Source organism: Antedon bifida, chromosome 7 (genome assembly GCF_963402885.1).
Source record: "Antedon bifida chromosome 7, ecAntBifi1.1, whole genome shotgun sequence".
Classification (NCBI taxonomy): domain Eukaryota; kingdom Metazoa; phylum Echinodermata; class Crinoidea; order Comatulida; family Antedonidae; genus Antedon; species Antedon bifida.
The window spans coordinates 19,543,122-19,564,879 of record NC_136232.1 but is presented as its reverse complement, the minus strand read 5'-3'; the positions used below and the strand labels follow the sequence as shown (position 1 = coordinate 19,564,879).

The 21,758-nt window shown below is 31.0% G+C and overlaps 2 protein-coding genes across 2 annotated transcripts in view; one reads left to right on the top strand and one right to left on the bottom strand.

Annotated features, from left to right (window-relative positions):
* Positions 1 to 6,049: 6,049 nt before the first annotated feature.
* LOC144848852 (potassium voltage-gated channel subfamily A member 1-like) lies at positions 6,050 to 8,823 on the bottom strand. The gene has a single exon (XM_078705779.1). The coding sequence runs from the start codon at positions 7,850 to 7,852 to the stop codon at positions 6,278 to 6,280; it is 1,575 nt and encodes a 524-aa protein (XP_078561905.1). The 5' UTR covers positions 7,853 to 8,823; the 3' UTR covers positions 6,050 to 6,277.
* A 1,534-nt stretch (positions 8,824 to 10,357) lies between these two features.
* LOC144848516 (uncharacterized) overlaps positions 10,358 to 21,758 on the top strand; it is a 42,768-nt gene continuing 31,367 nt past the window's right edge. The window contains exon 1 of the mRNA XM_078705301.1: positions 10,358 to 10,497. Within this exon, the coding sequence (XP_078561427.1) occupies positions 10,446 to 10,497 (52 nt within the window). The 5' untranslated portion in view covers positions 10,358 to 10,445. The remainder of the gene's footprint in view (positions 10,498 to 21,758) is intronic.

The following is a 21,758-nucleotide window of genomic DNA, read 5'->3' as shown; positions in this document are numbered from 1 at the left end:
ATCAATATTGTACTATCTCAGTTCTGTATTTCACAAACATGAGTTTCATTTTAAATAAACCAGTTTTGCTAACGGCGTGCTTGATGTATTTGGCTACAGTACAAATCAAATTAAGAACATTTATAAATTAATTGATTACCTAACCTGCGGTAAACTCACTGCTTGTTTCTCTCGCATTTCAAATTCTTTATTAAGACTGAATGATTTGGTAAATTTTTAGATGATTCAGTTAAAATTTATATATCAAATAAATTTGACATTTCTAGTTGTATATCGTGTGCCTGTTCAATGAATGCATTATGGGTAATGTTTCTCATTAATAATTTATCTATGCAAATCACAATAAATGATGTTCTGTGAATTTATATGCATAGAAGTTGTTATACCGTAATAGAATGTTACCAAAAAACCACCCTGCAAATAATTTCACAACAGTATTATGGCATCAATTATCTTATGCTACGTGTTTATTTTATATATACATAATATATTATGTATATACAATACACATTAATACAAAATATTTAAAAATATTGATGAGAAAAATCTTAGAAACTGAAAACTTGCTCCAATCAGGATTTGAACTCAGATTGTCTGCTAATAGGCAGGTCCCTAACCACAACGCCACAAAGTGCATCATGGCGAATTCAAGTACAGTTTGAAACAAAGATTTTCGGCCTCTTGAGCGAGACGGGCGTACAGAACGATTCTAAACACATTCTGGTTTCTCGTTCAGCAAAGATAAATTCTCATCTTACAGTGGCATGACCTAAAGGTCACCATGTTCATTGATGCGCATTTCCTGTTGTAATTTCATGGTTTCGTTTGAATCTCATGTTTGTGTTTAATTTCTTACTTATCAACCTGATGTAATTTCACCTTCTCATAATCAATGTCTTTCAGAAATAGTTTATAGATAAAATAGTAGTAACTGCAATTTTCGTGTACAAAATATTCACAAATTTTCAAATTGTTTCTTACAGTTAACATTAAAATGTCCTATAAATGTTATTATTTTATGAAAATGATTATTTACATTTTGCAGTCATATATTATACCAAAAGTTCTTTTTTTTCTTAAAATTCTCATCAGGTTTGAATAACAATACAACGGTTGTAGTAATTGAAAGAAGGGAGAAAATATATTTAAATATAAAGTAAATAAATTTAACAAAAATGTATTAATAAATAAATTAAAAACCTAACTTTTTTTTAACTAACATAAAAGTGCATAGTGAACTCCATCTGAGCTTCATATCAACATTGTGTGTATTTAATATAACGGCTATATTAGGCTGTTCTGTATTCTACCTTGTGTTCTACTAGCATGTTGTGCAAGAGTGCTCTTAATCTAGTAGCTTTCTACGAATAATAGTTGAATAATTGTTGTCATACCGGTGAGGTTTCCTCATTCTTTCTTTTTTTAAACGCCGCCTTCGCTTTTTATTTCACTTCTTATCCAGTCCTAAGTCCCATTAAGATCGCCCGTGTGTACGTAGTGATTGTTCACGGGTGTGCAACAGAGCATGCAATCTATCAACATTCGTTACATTCTTCATTTCATTTAGCTTCTTTAATAGACGAGAAATTCCGTTTTTGTAAAAGCTATAGAAACGGAGCACGGTTTACTTGGATGTTTCAAACTATATCGGAGATATTATCAACCGAGAATTGAGTTTGCAACGTCCAAGTAACTACTCCGTCTTTACAGCTTTCACGAAAATAAAATTTATCATCTATTCGGCACATTATTTCTGAAGATGACACAAACATAGTTTTATTGCTTTCTTGAGATGAAACATTCGGCATGCATACCTAATGAGATCTTATGAATATTCATATGCAATACGAATGCATTTATGCAGCATGCCATGATTAGCATATTTACATAATAACATGTCATAATTCAATATCTTAAAACCATTTTATTTTGTGACTTATTTTTGTTCGTTCCTAATATGTTATTATTTTTAGCTTCTTCTCATTCATTTAAGATATACAAATTATTGCTTGATATACTTTTAAGTTCTCATGCTATTGTTTTTAATCATGCAGTTTAAAATCGTCTCTTGTTATAAATTCGGTCTCTCCATTGTTCTTGCTTTTTCGTTTCCATCCGTCCCCTGCTTAATGGTCTCACTTTTTCCAGTAAAATAATGATACGCTTGTTCATTAATGTGCATAGGCAGTTATACTCAGTGAAAACAGAACATTTGCTCCGACTTTCTTACGTTTGTTTTTACATTCAACCATACTTACTTTTCCATTCGCTCATTATTATGCAAACTCACCTGTTAATTTAAATATTTAGTTTGAAAATAAATATGTAAATTTGATTCCCATTAATTTATTGATAAATATTTGCACAGAGAAAGTGAAGAGAAGATCCTAATACAGAGCTTATGATAAATACACATTTCGATATTCACACAAACACACATTTTTCGATTAGTATACAATATATGCTGGAGGTGTTTTCAGTATAATATCTTTATTGTCAAGCTGAATTAAAATAATGTGGCTACTATGAATTTATAAAAATGTATCAAGATATGTTAATTTATTATGTCATTTGTTGAATTATGAGATAAAGATTAAAAAGGTTAAAATTGTAAAAAATGCTTATTATTATACTTATGCTTATACATATTAATATTTGTATGCCAAAGGTATTTAAATGGATTATTGTTATAGAATATGAGTATGTCTGGGAATGGAGACTTGATTTTTAATAAATAATATTAGAACGGAACTACAGTATGGCTTCTGTAAAATCTATAGTGTTCACACTGGGCTTTTACAAGTCAAGTAATATTAAAGTCTGTTCACACTATAAAGAATTAAAAGATATATTATTTTAGCTGTTCAAGTTATTATGCGATTGTTATATTTAACTACGGATTGTCACGTTTTTTTTCTCAATTAAATTTGATAGTTTGTGTACAGCTTTTAAAAACTGTACAAAAATATACCCACATTTTCAAACAATGCAATGTCCATTTTTCCATTAAATATGATTGCGAGTAGAGGAAAGTACATAGAAAAATAATATATTTACTTTAAATTAATAGTTTTAGAATTATATATTTAATAATCTATTGAATGTTTATATAATGTTTTTTTTATTTAATGTAATTTAAACCTTGTTGTATGTGCTACGAGAAATTCTTATATCAATAACATAATTAATTTTCAATAAAGAGCTTATCACTTCAGAAAACATGTGATTCATTTTAATTAATTTCTCTTAATTAGATAATAGGTTTAAATTGATTAAATATCTGTACATAATTGAATGAATAATGTCATAAATTGTTTACATTCTCCAAACTTGATAATAATTATAATTACTATTGCGTCAAAACATTTTTATTTTCTATTTTAAATTTTATATCAAAATTAAATCATTTAGTGTAAGAAGTAGGATAATTGTTATAGATAATACAAATTTAACAAATTTGAGTGTTTTATTTTGAAAATGATTGATTTTTTTTTTAAAGTCCCATAGAAAAAATGTTTAAATGTGTTTGTAATGTTAATATTTTTTCCATGTAAATTAAATATGTAAATGTATGTATTCATGCAAATATAATATTTTGATTATACGAATATTGGTAACATTTGTAAAATATAAGCATGTGTCTTATAATGAGAATGAATTTAAGTTTATTCTTTATGAGTTTGTGATTGCATAGTTTTTTGAGGATTTAGGTGAAGTTTTTAAAATTTATGTAATTAAATGAATATGAGTTTACCAATTATTATAATTTATGCACATAATTTTAATTAAATGATACAAAATAAATATTAATTATCAATTCTGATACTTAAAAGATAACAATACTTGTATATTAAATGATCAATTTAAGATAAATATAAATTTGTTTGTGTAACCATGGAGGTATAACATGGTGTAACGTTGACTTATTAAGCAATCAATTAAAATGTTAATTATATTGTTCCAGCAAGATAATTAATAATTTGACACTTGAATTGTTATTATATATAGAACATATTATTGAAAATAAACAATTAACAAATTATCAAATTAAAAACATCATTTTTGTGTACTTCAATATAAAATTATTAAAACTATGTAAAATGATTTCATCGTTTTTAAATTTGAAAATATGTCTATACACAATTTAAAACACTTAGAAGGTGAAAGTAATAAATTAAAACCGCTTTAGATAATTAATAGAAGCATGTTATCCGTATAAGAATATAGGGCACTGCTAATGTTTTGTGCGACGACGACACAAGTTAATTATGTAATTCAGTATATAATTTATGATATCATCAACATATGAATATGAATCCATAAATTATTGATCTAACAAAATAACAATATATGTATACAATAAGAAATTTTGTCCATGAGTGGTTTACAGTAAACGTAACATAGACCAGATCTGAGCAGTTGATCAATGTTGTTCTTTGTCGTAGAATTTATCAATACATACTATTGTCAACGATATGTGTTGTTTCTAAATCTAATTCATAATTAATAATTTCTTTTTAATTAACTAGCGTCATTGAAAATGTTTAGTGTCATTAAAGAATAAATTGATAGATCGTTGTTTTAGCTCGTAAACAATATGCTGATATCATCATGGGAATTTCCTTCCACGCAGACACTATACAATATCATTATTATAATAAGTAAAATTTCCATATATTAAGCTCAAGTAGTATAGGACGCGGTAAGATAACAATCAATAGGGGAACTGTAATGCGGGCTGAAATCAATGAATTTCTTGAATCGTTGAATATTGACCAAGCGATAACGTAAGCTGCTGTAGGAATTGCACTAGGAAATACGACTACACAGGGACCTTAATATTAAAAAGGTTCCATTTCTATAAATTGGATGCTACTAATTAGCCTTGTAGTCCTAATTTTTACTAGCCCGCTATTCACTATAGAAATAGGAATAGTCCTCCTGTAGTACCATATTAGTGCCCATTCATTTCACAACGCAACTACACAGCTATTGAGTCTAACAGACATTTCTGAGAGTGCAAAGATGACTTTACCACTACCCCTGTGTAAGTCACATGGTGTGTCGTGAAAACGCAAATTCATTTTATTATCTTGCATGTGAGAATTTAATTTCACTGTATTCAATTTAGAGGAAAAATTGTAAAAAATCAAAATAATATCTTCTTTGAACAATTTCAAAGTTAAGGTACTAATTATAAGCCTACTACCCTAATACTGAAGTTAATATTTGCATAAATTAGTTGAGTTTTCATTGCAAAAATCAAGCCATATGAATTATGTATGGATGTCAAATGAATGTGATGACTATGTCGTTTAATTGTGTAATGTCATGAACTAAGTTCAACAAAGAATGTCATAGATTTGGAAAAAACAGACAAAATACATTTACAGTTATGTTGGGAAATTAATTAAAAGAATCCAAATTAATTTGGAGATATTTCCAAGTATTATGATTTAGTTATAGTTGATATTTAATATTATTCTTTTTAAATCATAACCCACCTTCACCCTTCACTCTCACAAGTTTGCACAATATCACATTTAAAAAAAACCCTAATAGTAAAAACACCTTTATTAATCTCTCTTAAACTCTCACAAAAAAAGGGGGGATAGAACAATTTTAAGGCTAAAAAACATCAACTCGAAAGCAAAGAAATCCTAATATACAATGTTATGTAAATTTATACAGTACGGAAGCTCTGGACATCCACAATACGTATTAAAATACCATTAAATGGTTTAATATCATCTTAATCTAAAATTTGAATGAGAAATATTTCAAAAAAATTTCAAAATGTTATAGATTTATTATTATAATTGATATAAGGATTTATATTTGTTGCAATATTATCACCACAATGATAATAATACTATTTTTTGGGGAGTTAATTTTTCATTTTTATGATTTTGAATTGCAATTATTAATATAATAAATTAATGTTTGATGCCTGAACCTGATACATATATACTTGTTTTCAGACAGCACCGATATTTTAATAATTTTAAGAATTAAAAAAAAGATAAATATGCTATTAAAATTGCTCATTATTACATAATTTTGAAAGCAACATATTTCAAAATTTGCTTATTTTTTCCTTGTTTTGAAAAAAAAGGGAAACATAGAAAATAATTACATTTTTGCACCTTATTAAAGCTGAATGAGCAATATTGGATAAGACGTTTGCATAGGAAGGGAAACTCATGTTTATTCATTTTTCTTTGCTGTTTAAATACTATCGTTGATAACGAATACTTATTTAGTTTAAGATCGGTAATCATACGTCCGTTTCTACTGAGAGTGAACTCATATTAATACAATTACCTTGCACATTATTGAACTTTGACCTATCATTATTTGTCGTGGTTTTTAGGTTCGAGTTTGTCATCCCGTCTTCCATCTCCACGCAATCCACCGATGCCGTGTCGCCGTCTTGTTTCAGCATTCCCTGTTCTATCATCGCAGGAGCACTGCTTACGTGCGAGTACTGCGACGTATCTTCGGTATCAGCTTCACGGTGATAGAAGTAGTTGAAGTTTGAAACGATTACCGGTACAGGCAATGCTATTGTTAACACTCCTGTTATTGCGCAGAGTGAGCCAACGATTTTCCCCCCTATTGTCTGTGGTTTCATGTCACCATAACCTACAGTAGTCATAGTGACTACCGCCCACCAAAATGCGTCTGGAATACTGCTGAATTCGGATTCCTCAAAATCAGCTTCTGCAAAGTACACAGCGCTTGAGTATAGAACAACACCAATACACATAAAGAATATGAGTAGCCCGAGTTCACTCACACTCGCCCTCAATGTTCTCCCTAATATTTGTAGGCCTTTAGAGTGCCTTGACAATTTAAATATTCTGAACACGCGCACTAGACGTACAACTCGAAGGATGGCCAGGGACATAGCTTGTTCATTGCTTTGCTCACCTTTTGGTTCTGAGATCTCGGCAACCATGGTACCCAGTTGGATAAAGTATGGCACGATAGCCATAAGGTCTATTAAGTTCATTATATTCTTAAGAAACAACAGCTTACTTGGACTGGAAATAAATCTAACAACTAACTCTAATATGAACCACAAGATACAACATGATTCTATTATAAAGAAAGGATTTTTGAAGCCACGATACTGGTCAATATCAGTATTATTATTACTAAAGTCTGTTTTATCCTCAAACTCTGGCATAGTTTCCATACAGAAAATGACTATGGAGATTAGAATGACTGCAACGGATATAATCGCTACAATTCTTGCTCCCCTAGAACTCTCAGGATATTCAAACAGCAACCATATTTTTTGTTGCCATAATTTCTCTGGCAAATCTCTTACCTCTTCCTTTATGAATCCTTCATCTTCTCGATATTTTGATAGCGCATCTTCACCGAGGTCATAGAACTTTACTTCTTCCGTGAAGACGTCGATGGGGACGTTGACGGGCCTTCTTAGTCGACCGCCACTTTGATAATAGTAGAGAATAGCATCAAAACTTGGCCGGTTACGATCGAAGAAATATTCATTTCGCAAAGGGTCAAAATATCTAATGCGTTTCTCTGGATTTCCGAGCAACGTGTCTGGAAATTGATTTAAAGTTTTTATCTGCGTTTCAAATCGCAGGCCACTGACATTGATGACGACACGTTCCCAGCTCGGTTCTTGTCCGTGACCAAAGTCCAAACTATCCGCCCTGCTGTCTCCATCGTCTAATAATTTTGGGAGTGAGAGGGAGTTGTGTTTTCCAATACCCCCCTGACCCGTTCCCCCGGTGGAGCCAGTAGATCGTATAGACCTGGGTTGATAACTTCCATTTGCGCTTCCCTCATTCCCTCCTGCCGTTACGGCCTCCATTTTTTCGCTGCTGTTTTTGCTAGTACTTGCCGCACTACTCCGCCACGGGGGTGCCCACCTATCACAATCAAGCTTGCCCGAGTTTCTGGCAGTCCCGCGTGGGGGCGGGCCACCCTCGGTCGGCAAGCGTAACACTACAGCACACACGGTGGCAACACAAAAAAAAACTTAATCAGAAAGTGGCCAAACCTTTTTTTAGGTTTGGCATAAAAGCTTGTTTAAAAGAAAACAGCCAGGACAACCACGTTTGAATATAAATGAACCGCAAAATGGTATTTTCCTCGGCTATTTAATATTCATATACGCATCACCAATATTGGTGATGACTTTACCACTCCTGTCCTTTAAACACCCTGTTTTGTCCTCCAAAAAAACGCTTTGCACAGTTATGACGAACTAAGCAATAAGAAGCCTACCTGACCAGCGCGCAGATGAGCTACTCAAAAATGAGAGCACACTCTTCCTCCGTTGCCACCAGCGAAATTAAAACGTGGAATTTATCTCACTTCAAAATTAAAACAATTCACAATTCTTCTTTTCTCAACATAAGCCGCAATACACGTATTTCCAACATATTCCGTTCTTGCGTTTTCCTTGACTTTGTGCTAAGTTTTAGTATTTAACTGTGCCATTTTCTCCATCTAAGCAAGGATATTTCGGCACTAAACTTCTTACTCCCTCGCATCAGTCGCCAAAATAACAACACTGTTCGAAGATGTTAAACATAATTGAACTTTCCACTTGAATACCCGGATGAGCAAGGGCCCATCAATTTCCTGACGTCACAGCGCATATTTGATTCAAAATTGAAATAGTTTAGATTCCAATTCGCTCAAGTTCAACCAATTGATCTGCACTAAATAATTCATAAACCATCTATCGATTAATTCAAACTCTGCATATGATAATCAGCTCACAAACAATGAGTTACAACTTCCCTTACGTCTAGCAGATCGGCGCGATAGCGCAGCGTGTCATCTAACATCACAATGTATTCTTTTTATGCAAGATATACAATAAATATACGCCCTTAGGTCACCAAATTTTACATTTGTAATAAACGTTTATTTATTATTAGATCAATGAATATTAATACAATTATTGAATATATTAATACAAAAGCAGTTTACACGGAATATTAATATAGTAGTTACATAATGATAACTCGTTCACAGAAACGAAATATAAGCCAATAATTTAGTGTTGCTAATTTAAAAAATGTTTTTTTAAAAGTGTAATAATGTTTTGACGTGTTAATGTTTAATTATTATTAAAAAGTGGTGGGTGAACGTGGGAGTGGTAGGGCGTATTGTTTTATTTTAATCAATTAATTTTGTTTATGAAATTGCCATAATACAATCCTAAGGATATTGCCAGCCTTTTCTGTGTCCGTGGAAATAAAGTGTCGTCTCTCCTGAGAGATGCTGGTTAATAAGTACGCGGGCGTAACCGGCGTAATCCGTTGCCCCGACGACGATAATGTTGTAATTGAGGGCGCTATGTTAAAATATTAAATTATGTGAATACAAGCGATTCCTTCTGTACATTTAGTGAGATTGTTACGACTCTGTGTAAACGCCTTTAAAATTAAAATTATTACTGAAATTGTGCTACAAAATGCAAAATCAAAATGTTATTATAATAATTATCATTTATTACTGCTTTTGAACTTAATAACAAAAATGAAAATCCTCTTCTATAAATCAGAACCATAAAAAAAAAAACTAAAAATTGAATTCCAAATCCAGTCCAGTCCTCACAATATGTTTTCACTTATTAAACTTTCCAAATAGCTCTATTTCTGGCTGTATATCATAATTCCATCAATTCCAACCTGAAAGCTCTTCGTTTATATACAGTATCTTCTTTAAAAAAAGATAAATATACTTATTTTATGTCTGCCGATTCTACCAGTTTTGGTTGTTTTCTTGCATATGTCATGCAAGAGCTTCAGAGTGTTTTCGTCATTTCGGAGTAGTATGAAATGGCTTGAAATGCATTCTTTGTTCTGTCATGTTTATTACAATTTCGCAACTGTATTTTTTCTGAAGTTGTAAGTAAGTTGTTTCTCAACCCAGTAAAAATATGCATTATCGTTAAAACAAACAAGTTAGTTAGCGTGCTCAAGTTAGTGTTTACCGACCGACCGACCAACCGACTGACCGACCAACCGACCGACATAGTGAGCTGTTTAGAGTCGCGTTGCACGCGAATAAAAACTTACACCCCCTATGTAGAGGACACCACCCATTAAGAGGACACTTTTTTGGGTTCTATAAGTACTACCGTAGTACAGTTTTTTATAGATTAAAAACATAACTGTCCAATTATTAGATTAATATATGGAACATAACACGGTTAAAATAGAAAAATTAATTCAGAGTTTTGACAGAAAAACGTGGGCGTGACAATATTAAAAAAGTTTGGATTTTGTTTGTACTATAGAGGGCGACATGTTATTATCCTTGAACATCATGAAGAACCTTGGCTTTGGGTCGCCGTCGTCACTGAGTGCCCAACGTACTGGTAGCGTCCTCATAGCTCAGCGACACAACGTAAACAATGAAGTAAGTCAAGATTGAATGATTGAAACATGTGGAATCTCTTGAGTTTATCATGTTTTACGTGCTGCTGTTTAATATTTGGTAAGTAAAAACATTGTTTAGGAACCATATTATGTTGTTTATCTTACTGACTTGAGTGCTTGTTTTATTAGGCCCACGTCTTTAAGAACTTCAACAAGAGACTTACGTCTACTACGACCAGTTTGTTGATATCTTCCTTACAAGTTCGTACTGCCTGGCGGATATCCGATCTGCAAACTGCGAAGACCCTAGGGTTATATTTAATTCAACTATAAACTCAAGATTAACTCCGTATTGTTCTGGGGTATTTTATTATTTAGAAGATTATTGTACCATGTTTGTTTACTGTGTTTTAAGACTTTATCGAAAATAAATGCCAGTAGGAATGTCGATGTTATGGCTTTGTCAATGTGATTTATGACCTGCAAGTCGATCGTTACTTGTCGCTGGCATCAAGGGACTGATTTGTTTCTAAACATTTTGTTTTACTGTATCTTTAATTTATGTCTTGGGATGTGCAATTTGTCAAATAAGTGGGTATAAGTTATAACCCAGGTTCTGAGCACACTTTTCAGATTGGGGGTTGTAGAGAACACAATTTATAAATGTGAATGGGATTTGTGGAATTCAATTTTTGTTTTTTATTGTTCTCATTTATGGAAGAGGATCTTTACCAATTTTCTGATGCACTAGCATTACAAAAACATTCAGATAAAAAAACTTCTCATGTATCAAAATAGGTTTCAAATTATTTAAGATAAAAACCTCTACTTTACATCATCATTCCTTAACACCGATTTTCATCAGTTTATGTAAAAAAAGTGTTTGCCAAAGAAAATATTTTTGAAGAAGGAAGTATGATGAATTTCATAAATATGTACTGAATCAGCTCTTCCGTGGTGGTCAAACCAGATTACCCATCCCCGCTTTTAAATATTAAATAGTTGTGCTGTTAAGCCCCTATACTGTAGTTTATTTGCTACCTACAGTACTTAGGCCCTACTGGTGTGTTCTTTTTTTATATTTTACTAATAGTTCGGTGGTTTCAAAACTTCTATTTTTGCCATTGTGATTTGCACTTTTATTGTTATTTTTCATATATTAGGTTTTTATTCATTGTGAGTTATGCTTTTCTTTTCTTAACCTTCTTTCATTTGATTGCTTTTCTATCATTGTAAATTGCCCTTTCATCATTGCACAATTTATATCAACTCTCAACCAGCCTATTGAATGTAAAAAATACAGTGGAATTCTATACAACATAGCCATTTTAAAAGATACTTTATTGGTATATTCAGTCAAGGTAGGAGAAGCAGTTGAAATGGATTACTCTAGACAATGGTATCTGTCAGATATACAGTTGTATATAAATTATAACCTTGATGGTGAACAAGTAAACAGTAGCGTAAATGAACTACATCACTTCCTATGCATGCACCCAAACTGATTCATTCGTGCATTTATCCATGAAAGTCAGTCAACAGTAGCCAAATTCTTCCATCTTACATTACTATAGTACTACTATATTACAGTACATTACTATATAAAACAAACTCCAAAAAAGTGGGGTAGAGGAAAGCCATTATGAAAATTTGCTACACTTTTTTTTAAATATTATCAGTATTAAACTTGTGGTTCTGGTGACTGTACTGTGCAACATTTTAAAGTCCCATTCCCTACATTTTTTAGATTTAAAATTTAAAGTCACAAACTACATTTAATGTAAAAATAAATAATATATGGTCCTATTGCGGTAACTTTATTCGTCTTTAAACGGTTAAAGTTGATTCTAATAATTTAAGCGGCCCGCTATAAATCCCAACATGCATTGCGCGCGGATTGATATTTTCGTTTTTGTTCTGTGATTCACCCACTTTCAATTGATCGTCAAGGCCAAAAACAAATGGAAGAATCGTAAATTTTAAGCGAAAATAGCATGTTTTCTCCAAGCTGACAGATTCTGGCAAAAACAGAAAGACAATTAACGCAGCAACTAGACAACGTCAGACTAGGCCTATAGCTAGTGTATAAATTTCGTGATTAAGTATCCGGGTCACCCATTTCCCTCCTTCTGTACAGAGTTAGGTCTTCTTGTTGGGGTTATGGGAAAATCAAACTGTACCCTCATGGATTTTTTCATAGGGTTCAGTATCTTCGTATCGTGGTATTTTAATCATTTAATTATTTTAATTTATTCACTTTTAATTACTGTATATTATAATATTTAATTTTGAGAATGAAAGTTCTAATGTAATTGAATACAGTTATTGTTAGCGGAGGCCCAAACTGAACCCTTATGGATTTGTTTTCATATCAGTACGGTACTTTGGCGTGGTATTAAATATTATTTTAATGTTTACTTTTAATTATGATATTTACATTTGATTTTTGAGAATGAAACTTTAAGATGAATACTACAGAACAAACGGAACGCAGATTAGTTTTATGCTCAATTGGAGATAATTTTCCTGTCTTACAGTCAATTACAATTTCACATTTGTCCGCCCAACATTGTCAATTATTATTCTATGGGTTGGGTCAAAGTTTACTTCCAGTCATTAATTTACGTCTTGACATGTTCACTTAAGCGTGGTATTTCATTCAACCCTGATTTGTATACCGCCTTTGAAGTTTACAAATAAAAGTGAACATAAATAAAGTAGGCTTTTTCAAAGAGTGTGCAGTGCCACTATTGAGTGGTGTAAATGATTTACGTAATTGTAATGTTGATATGTAAATTGGTAAATTCTTAAAATTTCACTTTAAACACATTAAAGATATATTTATATTGCCCCTGAAAAAAATGATTTTTTGTTGAATAGGCCTATGCCAATTTAATGCTACTACTGTAGTTTATACTGTACTCACTTTAACCAAAATTTAGATTGAAAAAAAAATTATTACCTGAAAAAAAATTTAATTTAGCGCAAAAAAATAGTCAAATTGGCTGCCAGCCAATAAGCTTACAAGATGATTGAATTTAAGCATTTATTTTGTCTTTTTGTAGGTGAAAACTACAAAATGGCCTATTCAAAGTCTGATTTATCAATTCATTTTTCATGTTTTTGGTGGACAACAAATCTTTAATTTTTTTAAATGGAAGAATTACTACCACTCTCATTGATCCAAAAGATAACTGGATGAATCAAATAAAAAAACATTTAAAAAAATGTAGAAATCAACACAGTAAACAACCAATCCTAAACTGAGGAAAAAAAAACATTTAAGAGAAGTACAGTAATTGGTACTTAATGTATTTCCCATAATATTTTTAAAAAACAAACCAACAAAAACTCAGAAATATCCCATTTTAAATATTCCCTGAATTATAGACGATACGTCAAAAGAAACCGATTATTATTATTGTACAACAAGCATTACTTAGTTAGTGCCTGCCATATGGTGTTACTACTGTACTGTTGTAGTTTAACTTTTCTGTTTACCATCTGTTTATATCATTTCGATTACAAATATAATGTGACTATTTTTTATAATGAATGAATTTGTCCTGGGAAAATAAAAACCCAAAACATATGTGACATTGTTTCAAGAATTTTGTTAAATATATATTGTCCCCTGAAAAAATAATTTTTTAACAATTTTTTTGTTGAATATGCCATTTTAATGTCACATAATACAGTAGTTTAAATTCATTTTGACCAAAAACTGGTTCGGAAAAAAAAAATTATTTACCAGAAAAAATGTAATTTAAAGTAAAACATACTTATTAATTGTCTGTCAGACAATGAGTTTTTAGTTAAAATAAACCATTTATTTTGTCTTTTTATAAGAAAAATAATTATTCTTTTTTTGGGATTTTTATATACTGTAGAAGTGAATAACTTTATTAAAACTGCAAAATAGCCTATTAAAAGTCGGATTTATTATTTTATCATTTTTCATGTTTTTGGGGGACAATACATCTTTAATGTTCATATTCTTTTTAAAACAATTCTCAAATATTGTAGTTTGTACAGTATGTCTCCAATTACAAGTTATACCTCACAGTATAATACCATTCAATTCAATTTTGCTTTTATTTCTGATACTTCCATACTGTAGTACAAGCTACAAAAGCTATTGCAGCACATAAGAACAAACAAGTATCCAGGCAGCACTTGCCAGCTCTTATACTATGACGTTATCCAAATTCCTTCACTTGCACTGATGAAGGGCTAGTGTTGCCCGAAAGCTCTGCTAACTTTTCTGGCTGTTTTACTTATCGTTTTGATTTAGCTTTTCGCTTTCTTTTTATATCTCCATTGAAATCCAGCCACTGATACCCACAGCATTGTCATTTTTTCAGTAATTTGCCTTTGGATTGATATATATATATAGATATATTTTTAAACAATACAAAACTATACGGAATATTACCGGTATCAGATCATCTCATGATCTCCATCATTTTGTATTGAAGCCTGGATAATTCAAATGATGATACCATTTAGTCTCATGGGCCTGGATATGAAATTTGGGGAAAATATGGGGGTGGGATTGTACGACTGTATTCAGATCGCATTAACAATGGATGGGGTAGATTATACAGTACTACTGCAGAGCATAATTATACTACTGTATCTCATTTAATAAATAAACTATTTTTTGTCAAAATGGCTGTTTTTTTTTTTCGTGCATAGTGATTTATATTTTTAATGGACAAATACTGTAAAGATACAGTACAGAAAGAAATTACTGCTTTTTTTCTATGCGTAACCTTTCGTAGCCTACGCGTGAGTAGATCGTAGGTCATTGTTCTCTGTATGACTATATCATTTTAAAATCATAGTAAAATTTGATATTGTAATTGTTTAGTATTGAGCAAAAACATTAGATATATATGTATTTTATGTTTATGTAGTTTACAAATTTTACAAAACCCTCAAGAAAATTCTCCAGATTTGGCGACTAAAGTTGCTTTTCTCGACAGTAGACTGTACAGTATGTCCTGTGGTGGAACTGAAACACAATCTACGACACACACTGTGAGGCTATGATATCCTGCGGCTTCATAAGAGTACTCTTTAAGAAAAACGCCTAAACGTGAATACACCATGTATTGATGTATAGCAATGTGTTACATTGGAATACAGTTAAACAGATGAGTCACCAGGGAACTTATGAATGATATTAAAAATCAATGCAATTCTGCTCTTGCTCTTAATAATATTAAAAGAGTAAATGTTTCTGTATTGTATGTTTAGAGTATAAAATAACATTAAAGATGTATTGTCCCCAAAAACATGAAAAATAAAGATTAATAAAATCAGACTTTGAATAGATTATTTTGTAGCTTTAATAAAGTTAATCACTTTCGTAGAAAAAAAACCAATATTTTCACTTATAAAATGACAAAATAAATGGTTAATTTCAACCAAAAATGTATTGACTGGCAGCCAGTTTGACTATTTTTTGCTTTAAATTACAGTTTTTCAGGTAAATAATTTTTTTTTTCGATCTAATTTTTGGTCAAAGTGAATAACAATTATGTAACATTAAAATGGCATATTCAACAAAAAATGTTTTAAGAATTATTTTTTCAGGGGAACAACTCGTTAAGTGTACTTTCTTAAGTAGATAAGATATTTTAATGCCATTTATTGTACACTTGATAAACATATCACTTTTAAATCAAAATTACAATAAAACCTCTTTTGGACACCCTTACTATTGTACATAAAAAGAAACACTAATTGGGGATGCCTCTATACAGTATATAGGGGACACCACCTCTATTAAGGGGACACTTCCTACTGTACAAGTCTCCAACTAATAATTGATCATTCAAAATAGAATTTAGAATGAAGATGTATCAAAAACATTAATTCGTAATGATGTAACCAGTATCATATCAATTTATTTAATGTTTCTTGGTACAAATCTATTTTATTTATTTTTTAACAATTTTTAAATCATATAATTTGTACTATAGGCCTACACTATTGTACAGGTATATTAATTTTTGTCTTAATTTATTTTCAAACTTTCCTGGAACACCATGTTTTTTATTATCTTTGCGCGTCTTCGTGCATTTGCCTTCATTCCCTGGTGTCCCATTCACTTATATCTCATGTTTTTTCATTTATTCAAAGAATGTTACACTACAAATGTTATGAATTAACAAAAAAAACGTAAGTGTATTCTAAGTTATTGAATTGAAAGTAATAAGCTAAAAATGATATTAATCTTTATTTTATTCATATTCAATCAGAAAGACATCAATATATCAAACACAAATATGTATTTCATTTGTAGATAAATTAATTATTCATAATTTGACATGTGTGAGCAACCATGCATGATGTTCCCACATTTTACGTACTGTACATCCATGCTAAAATGGTGATTGAATACTGTATGTAAAGGTGTTAAACTGTCAGTGTTGAATTAATGTCTTGTGTGTCACATACATGGATCGGGTTACTAGCCTAGGGTGCATAAAATGTGTTGCATTTCTGTCCATTACAGTAAACATAGATATTTCACATTTTAAGTAAATAATATATTGTGTACATATCATCCAATTGAATATTGTTTAGTTGGAAAATTTGGGAATATTATGCCGAAACGTATAGTTCTGTAAGTAACACTTATTCGAATAAACACCCCACTTTAAATAAACGAACCCCACCCCCTCGAATAAACACCCCCACATAGAACATCATTTGGAATAGATGCCGCTTAGACGTTTACTTATTTTCACGAATAAACACTCCTCAATACTGTATTTGGAACACATTTCTATTCGTATTATAATTCATTTATTGACATGATCTACAATTTACCAAGCATTTTGATACAATTTTTAGTGTATTTTATCACTTCATGATATTGTTTCATATCTAAGGGGGTATTTATTGAATTTATTTTACACTAAAAAAAAAAACCTCCCCCGAATAAATGCCTCTCTCTTGAATTAGAATCCCTTCCCTCCACTCCTCACCTCTAGCCCTTTCAGCCCACTCCAATTATCCTCTCTCTTATTTTATCTCAACACCAGCTGTTCCCTACCGCTTTTGTCTCTACTCTAATCATTTCCTTTTCCATTTATTTCCACACTCATTTTCTCCTTCATTTCATCCCACGTTGTGATTCTCCCTGCTTCCCCTTTCAACCCATCATGCTACTGTATCCAGTATCAAATCAAGTTTTAAAATCCAATATATATTAAATTTCACAATTAAATTTGACCTGATCATTAAAAATTCATAATTTAGCTTTCATAAGTTTCCATCTGGGATTTGTTGCTGTCCTTGTAATTTATTTTATAATATCATTAGTTTAAACTTGTACAACCAACCAAATCAAATGATCAATTAGGTAACTGTACTGTATAACTGTTTATTTGCACCATCTTAAAAACAAAATTTTAATTAACAGTAATACTATAAATAAAATGTACATTTTTTCAGATCATTTAGGTCCTGTACTGTACAGTGCTTGATACACAAAGGTACTGAGAACTTGATAAAATAAAATAAACAATACCAAATGAACAACTGTAAAGTTATCAGGTGCGAATTTTGACTTGCAAGCTCCCCTTTAACAGATTAAAGTGACCATATTAACTATATTCTGATATCTATTTTTGACAGAATATTACTGTAATATAATATGTACAGTATAATAATTATAATGATAAAATATTATAATATTAGAGCTCCTCCGTTTAAAGAAATCCACCCTTGATTTGATTCCGCAAGCTTTATTTAAGAAAAAAAAAATTAACGTTGATATTTTTAGTCCATCTTGTTTAGTATTTATCAATTTACTTTACACAGTGATGTGACCTTTTCTACTTTCTGCTAATTAATTATCAAATATTAGCAAGTAATTTCTCTTAATTTTAGCCAATGATGAACTGTAAAGATGTAAATTTAAACTATTAAAAGTGATAATGAGTTGAGTGCAGTATATATCGTCATGGTAACACAGTGTAATTTGAAAATTATCTTGTCTGTGTAAACAAGATACTTAAGTACTCTTCAGATGGAACTTGTTTACAATGTGTGTTAGTGAATCATTTTTACAATTAGGTAATCAAAACGAAAAATTAATATTCACTGTACAGTTGTTTGTACCACCAGTAATTTTACATTAGTGTTTTTTTTTTCTTTAGGCACACTTGGCTAGGGATTCTAATAGTAAATGAATCAGTGTCCTATCAGATAGGTTGTAATCCCCTGACTATTTTGTGAACCAGTTCACCAGGGTAAACCCCCTACTCGTCTTTAATGCTGAACTGCGTTCTTTAAAGTGCACACGGGTAAACTGTGTTAACTCGACCTACAGTTTATTGTCTTTATCAGATTTGTTCCACCACCAGAACTACAGTAGGAGCAAGTCAGCCTCGAACCCATGCCGATATTGTTGGCTCAAAGTTGAAGAAAACGTCTTCATGTTTTAAAAGCTGAATTTATTTTTTTGGAATTTTGCTTTTTGTTTTTGCAGTTTGTTATGCTTATTTTAATAATGGTGATGATTGTTGTAATTTTACTGGTTTTATCATGGTTTTTAACTTTTACTGTTTTTGCATCATGCCTACCATTTTATCATTCAGTTCTTTCAGCAATTTTGATTTAAAAAAAAATAAGAATACACAGAATATGATGAATTGTATTTTTTACATAATTCTGCATTTTCCTTACGGTAAACATGTTTTTTGGGTTGAACACAATTTGTTACTTGCATATTCAATTCACCAATTACTCTAAATACCAGCTATCATATTATAATTATATCCCGTATGATGTGCCTTGCCACATACTCAATGCTTCATTAAAGTTTAATCTGTGTCTTGAAACTACCAATTAAACTTAGTATTTTCATTACAGTTGTAGGCATGTTAATAACAGAGGTCCTTAATACAGTAATACTGATGTAAACTAAACATGCTTCTCCATTGATTTGTCGTATTCCCATAGGAAATTTATCTATGACGGATATTTGCTTTTCTTTATGTGTAAACTTGCTGGTTTTTCTGACCATATGTCTTTCACACGGAGTATTATAATTGCTTCTCCGCTACTATTGGAAAAAATATATTATTAAATTATTATTATCAATGTGGTTGAAGTTGATATTGTTCTTTTTTTACAGTAAAGAGTAATCTTGCAGTAAACCCAAAGCTACAATAGGCTTTAAAAATGTGCTACAACCAGGGGGGGATGAAGAAATAGTGGAAAGGGAAAGAAATCATTCCTCTAATTGAGGTTATTAGTTCATTCATAAAGTGCGGTTCGCACTAGCAGTGAAACGCAACCTAAGATAAGAACCATAAGAAAATGCCTTTTCGTTGATTGTGTTCTCCCCCACCTGAGTGAAATCAAACCTGCTTGGTTGTGTGTGAGCGTTACTTGACGTTCTTGCATTGTTGCATGAAATCAAACTGAGTAATTCTCTGTAGCAATGTTTGCATCACCTTGATTATGCAAAACAGAACTTTGCGTTGATACAGTACGTTGTTGTGTTGCACTAGTAGCAACCACGCTTACTGTGCATACCCTCCTGGTTTCCTAAGACCCCATTTTTCATCATTTTTCTAGATAAAATACTGTATACTATTTTTCATTTATGCGAATATATAATGTGATGAAAACCTATTTTCCATTTTTTTTAAAAATTCAAGATTCTTTAATTTCATCCATAATAACAGGAAATTTGACTTGTATTTTCGCAATATATAATCAGACAGAACATTTCCCTGATATAATTTGCTCTGTAAAGTATAAGAATTATGAATCCATCCATTGTACACTTTCTAATACTAAAACCAATCACTTGAGGAAAAACACCATTGTTATGTGAATATGAACCTTTATATATTTTACTACAGTTAACCCACATCTTTCTACTTTAGACTAATCACAATTTATGAGGTAATTTAAAAAATGAGATGTAGGGTAGTGTTAAATAATAATAATAATATAGAAACTCAGAGTTATTGTAGTAAACTGGAATATACTGATAATATTCCTAAGAGATTATTTCACACATTATCCTAAAGTTCTGTTACATATTTTGATGTTCCATCAGGGACAACAAATTGTCTTTATATAAAAAAAACATGTGATTTTAAATTTCTTGGGATTAAGGTCATAGGAACCTAGTTTTATTATATTTTTATTATCATGGGAAATATCTTTTTTTATATAAACACATTTTTTTTTCCTTCAATGTAGCAATGGAAATATTCATTTCTGTATTTTTAAAGAATATTTTTAGACAACTGGAATATTTAAAATATTACTGTCTGTCTCTTCTTTATTTGATTATTGAAGTACTACTGTAAAAACAAATTGAAGTTAAAAGGAATTTTTCATTGAAAATGTATACTTTTTTTCTGTTAAGTTCTTCAAAACTACACGTTTTTTGTAAATTTACTATTTTTCAATGCTTATTCCTTCAAATACAGTTTTAAATGTTACAAATTATTATATTTTATGATACCTGTAAAATAATAAACTTTTTTATAACCTTGATTTCGTCTTTATCTACAATACCATAAATGTTTAATACAATAGCAAATATGTATATAAACTAATACATAAATATATCAAAATTTATATTGTAGATGCTATAATAAGTATAAGCCACTGTGTCCATTATACAATCTCTTGGTGTGTCCACAAACAAGATTTACTACTTCACTTGTAGTATATTGTACATTGTTACATTCAGGCTGAATGCGTGATAACACGTTTCCATTCCCTATGGCTACGTGAATGGTTGAAATTACTCCTTGTATTGGTTTTAACAAGTTTGTAACAGATTTTAGCTATTTGGTTTACATATCCTTTGACATAGTGTTTGTTATTGTTAGAGGCGTGGAACTGATTGTGTCTTGATATAAACAGGTCCCCATAACTGCCGCAACATCAACAGTTGCTGAATTTGAACCATAACACCTGGGTAACCCCCTACTCATCACGAAAGATAGTTTGCGGTGCCACTGCCTTAAATGCTCGACCACTCAATACATTTTTTTATGAAGAAATTATTTCAAAATTGCACCAAATTAATCATATTTTGAAGATTTCCCAACATTCAACACATAATACCACTCTGCATATTTAGTAGGAAGATACCACTACAAAAGATTTTCAATTGAAAAAGCACCGCAATAAAGCGAACACTGACATTTTAATTTTACTAGAGCCACAGAGCTTACTTTGATCATCAGCACTACTTTGTATTTTACTTTAATAACTTTGTCTTAAACCATGTTGATTACACTTGAGATTATATGACAGTTATTATGATATAGGTTACAGATTGTATGAAAAAACAATTTAGGTTAATCGGTATGTAAGACAGTACAA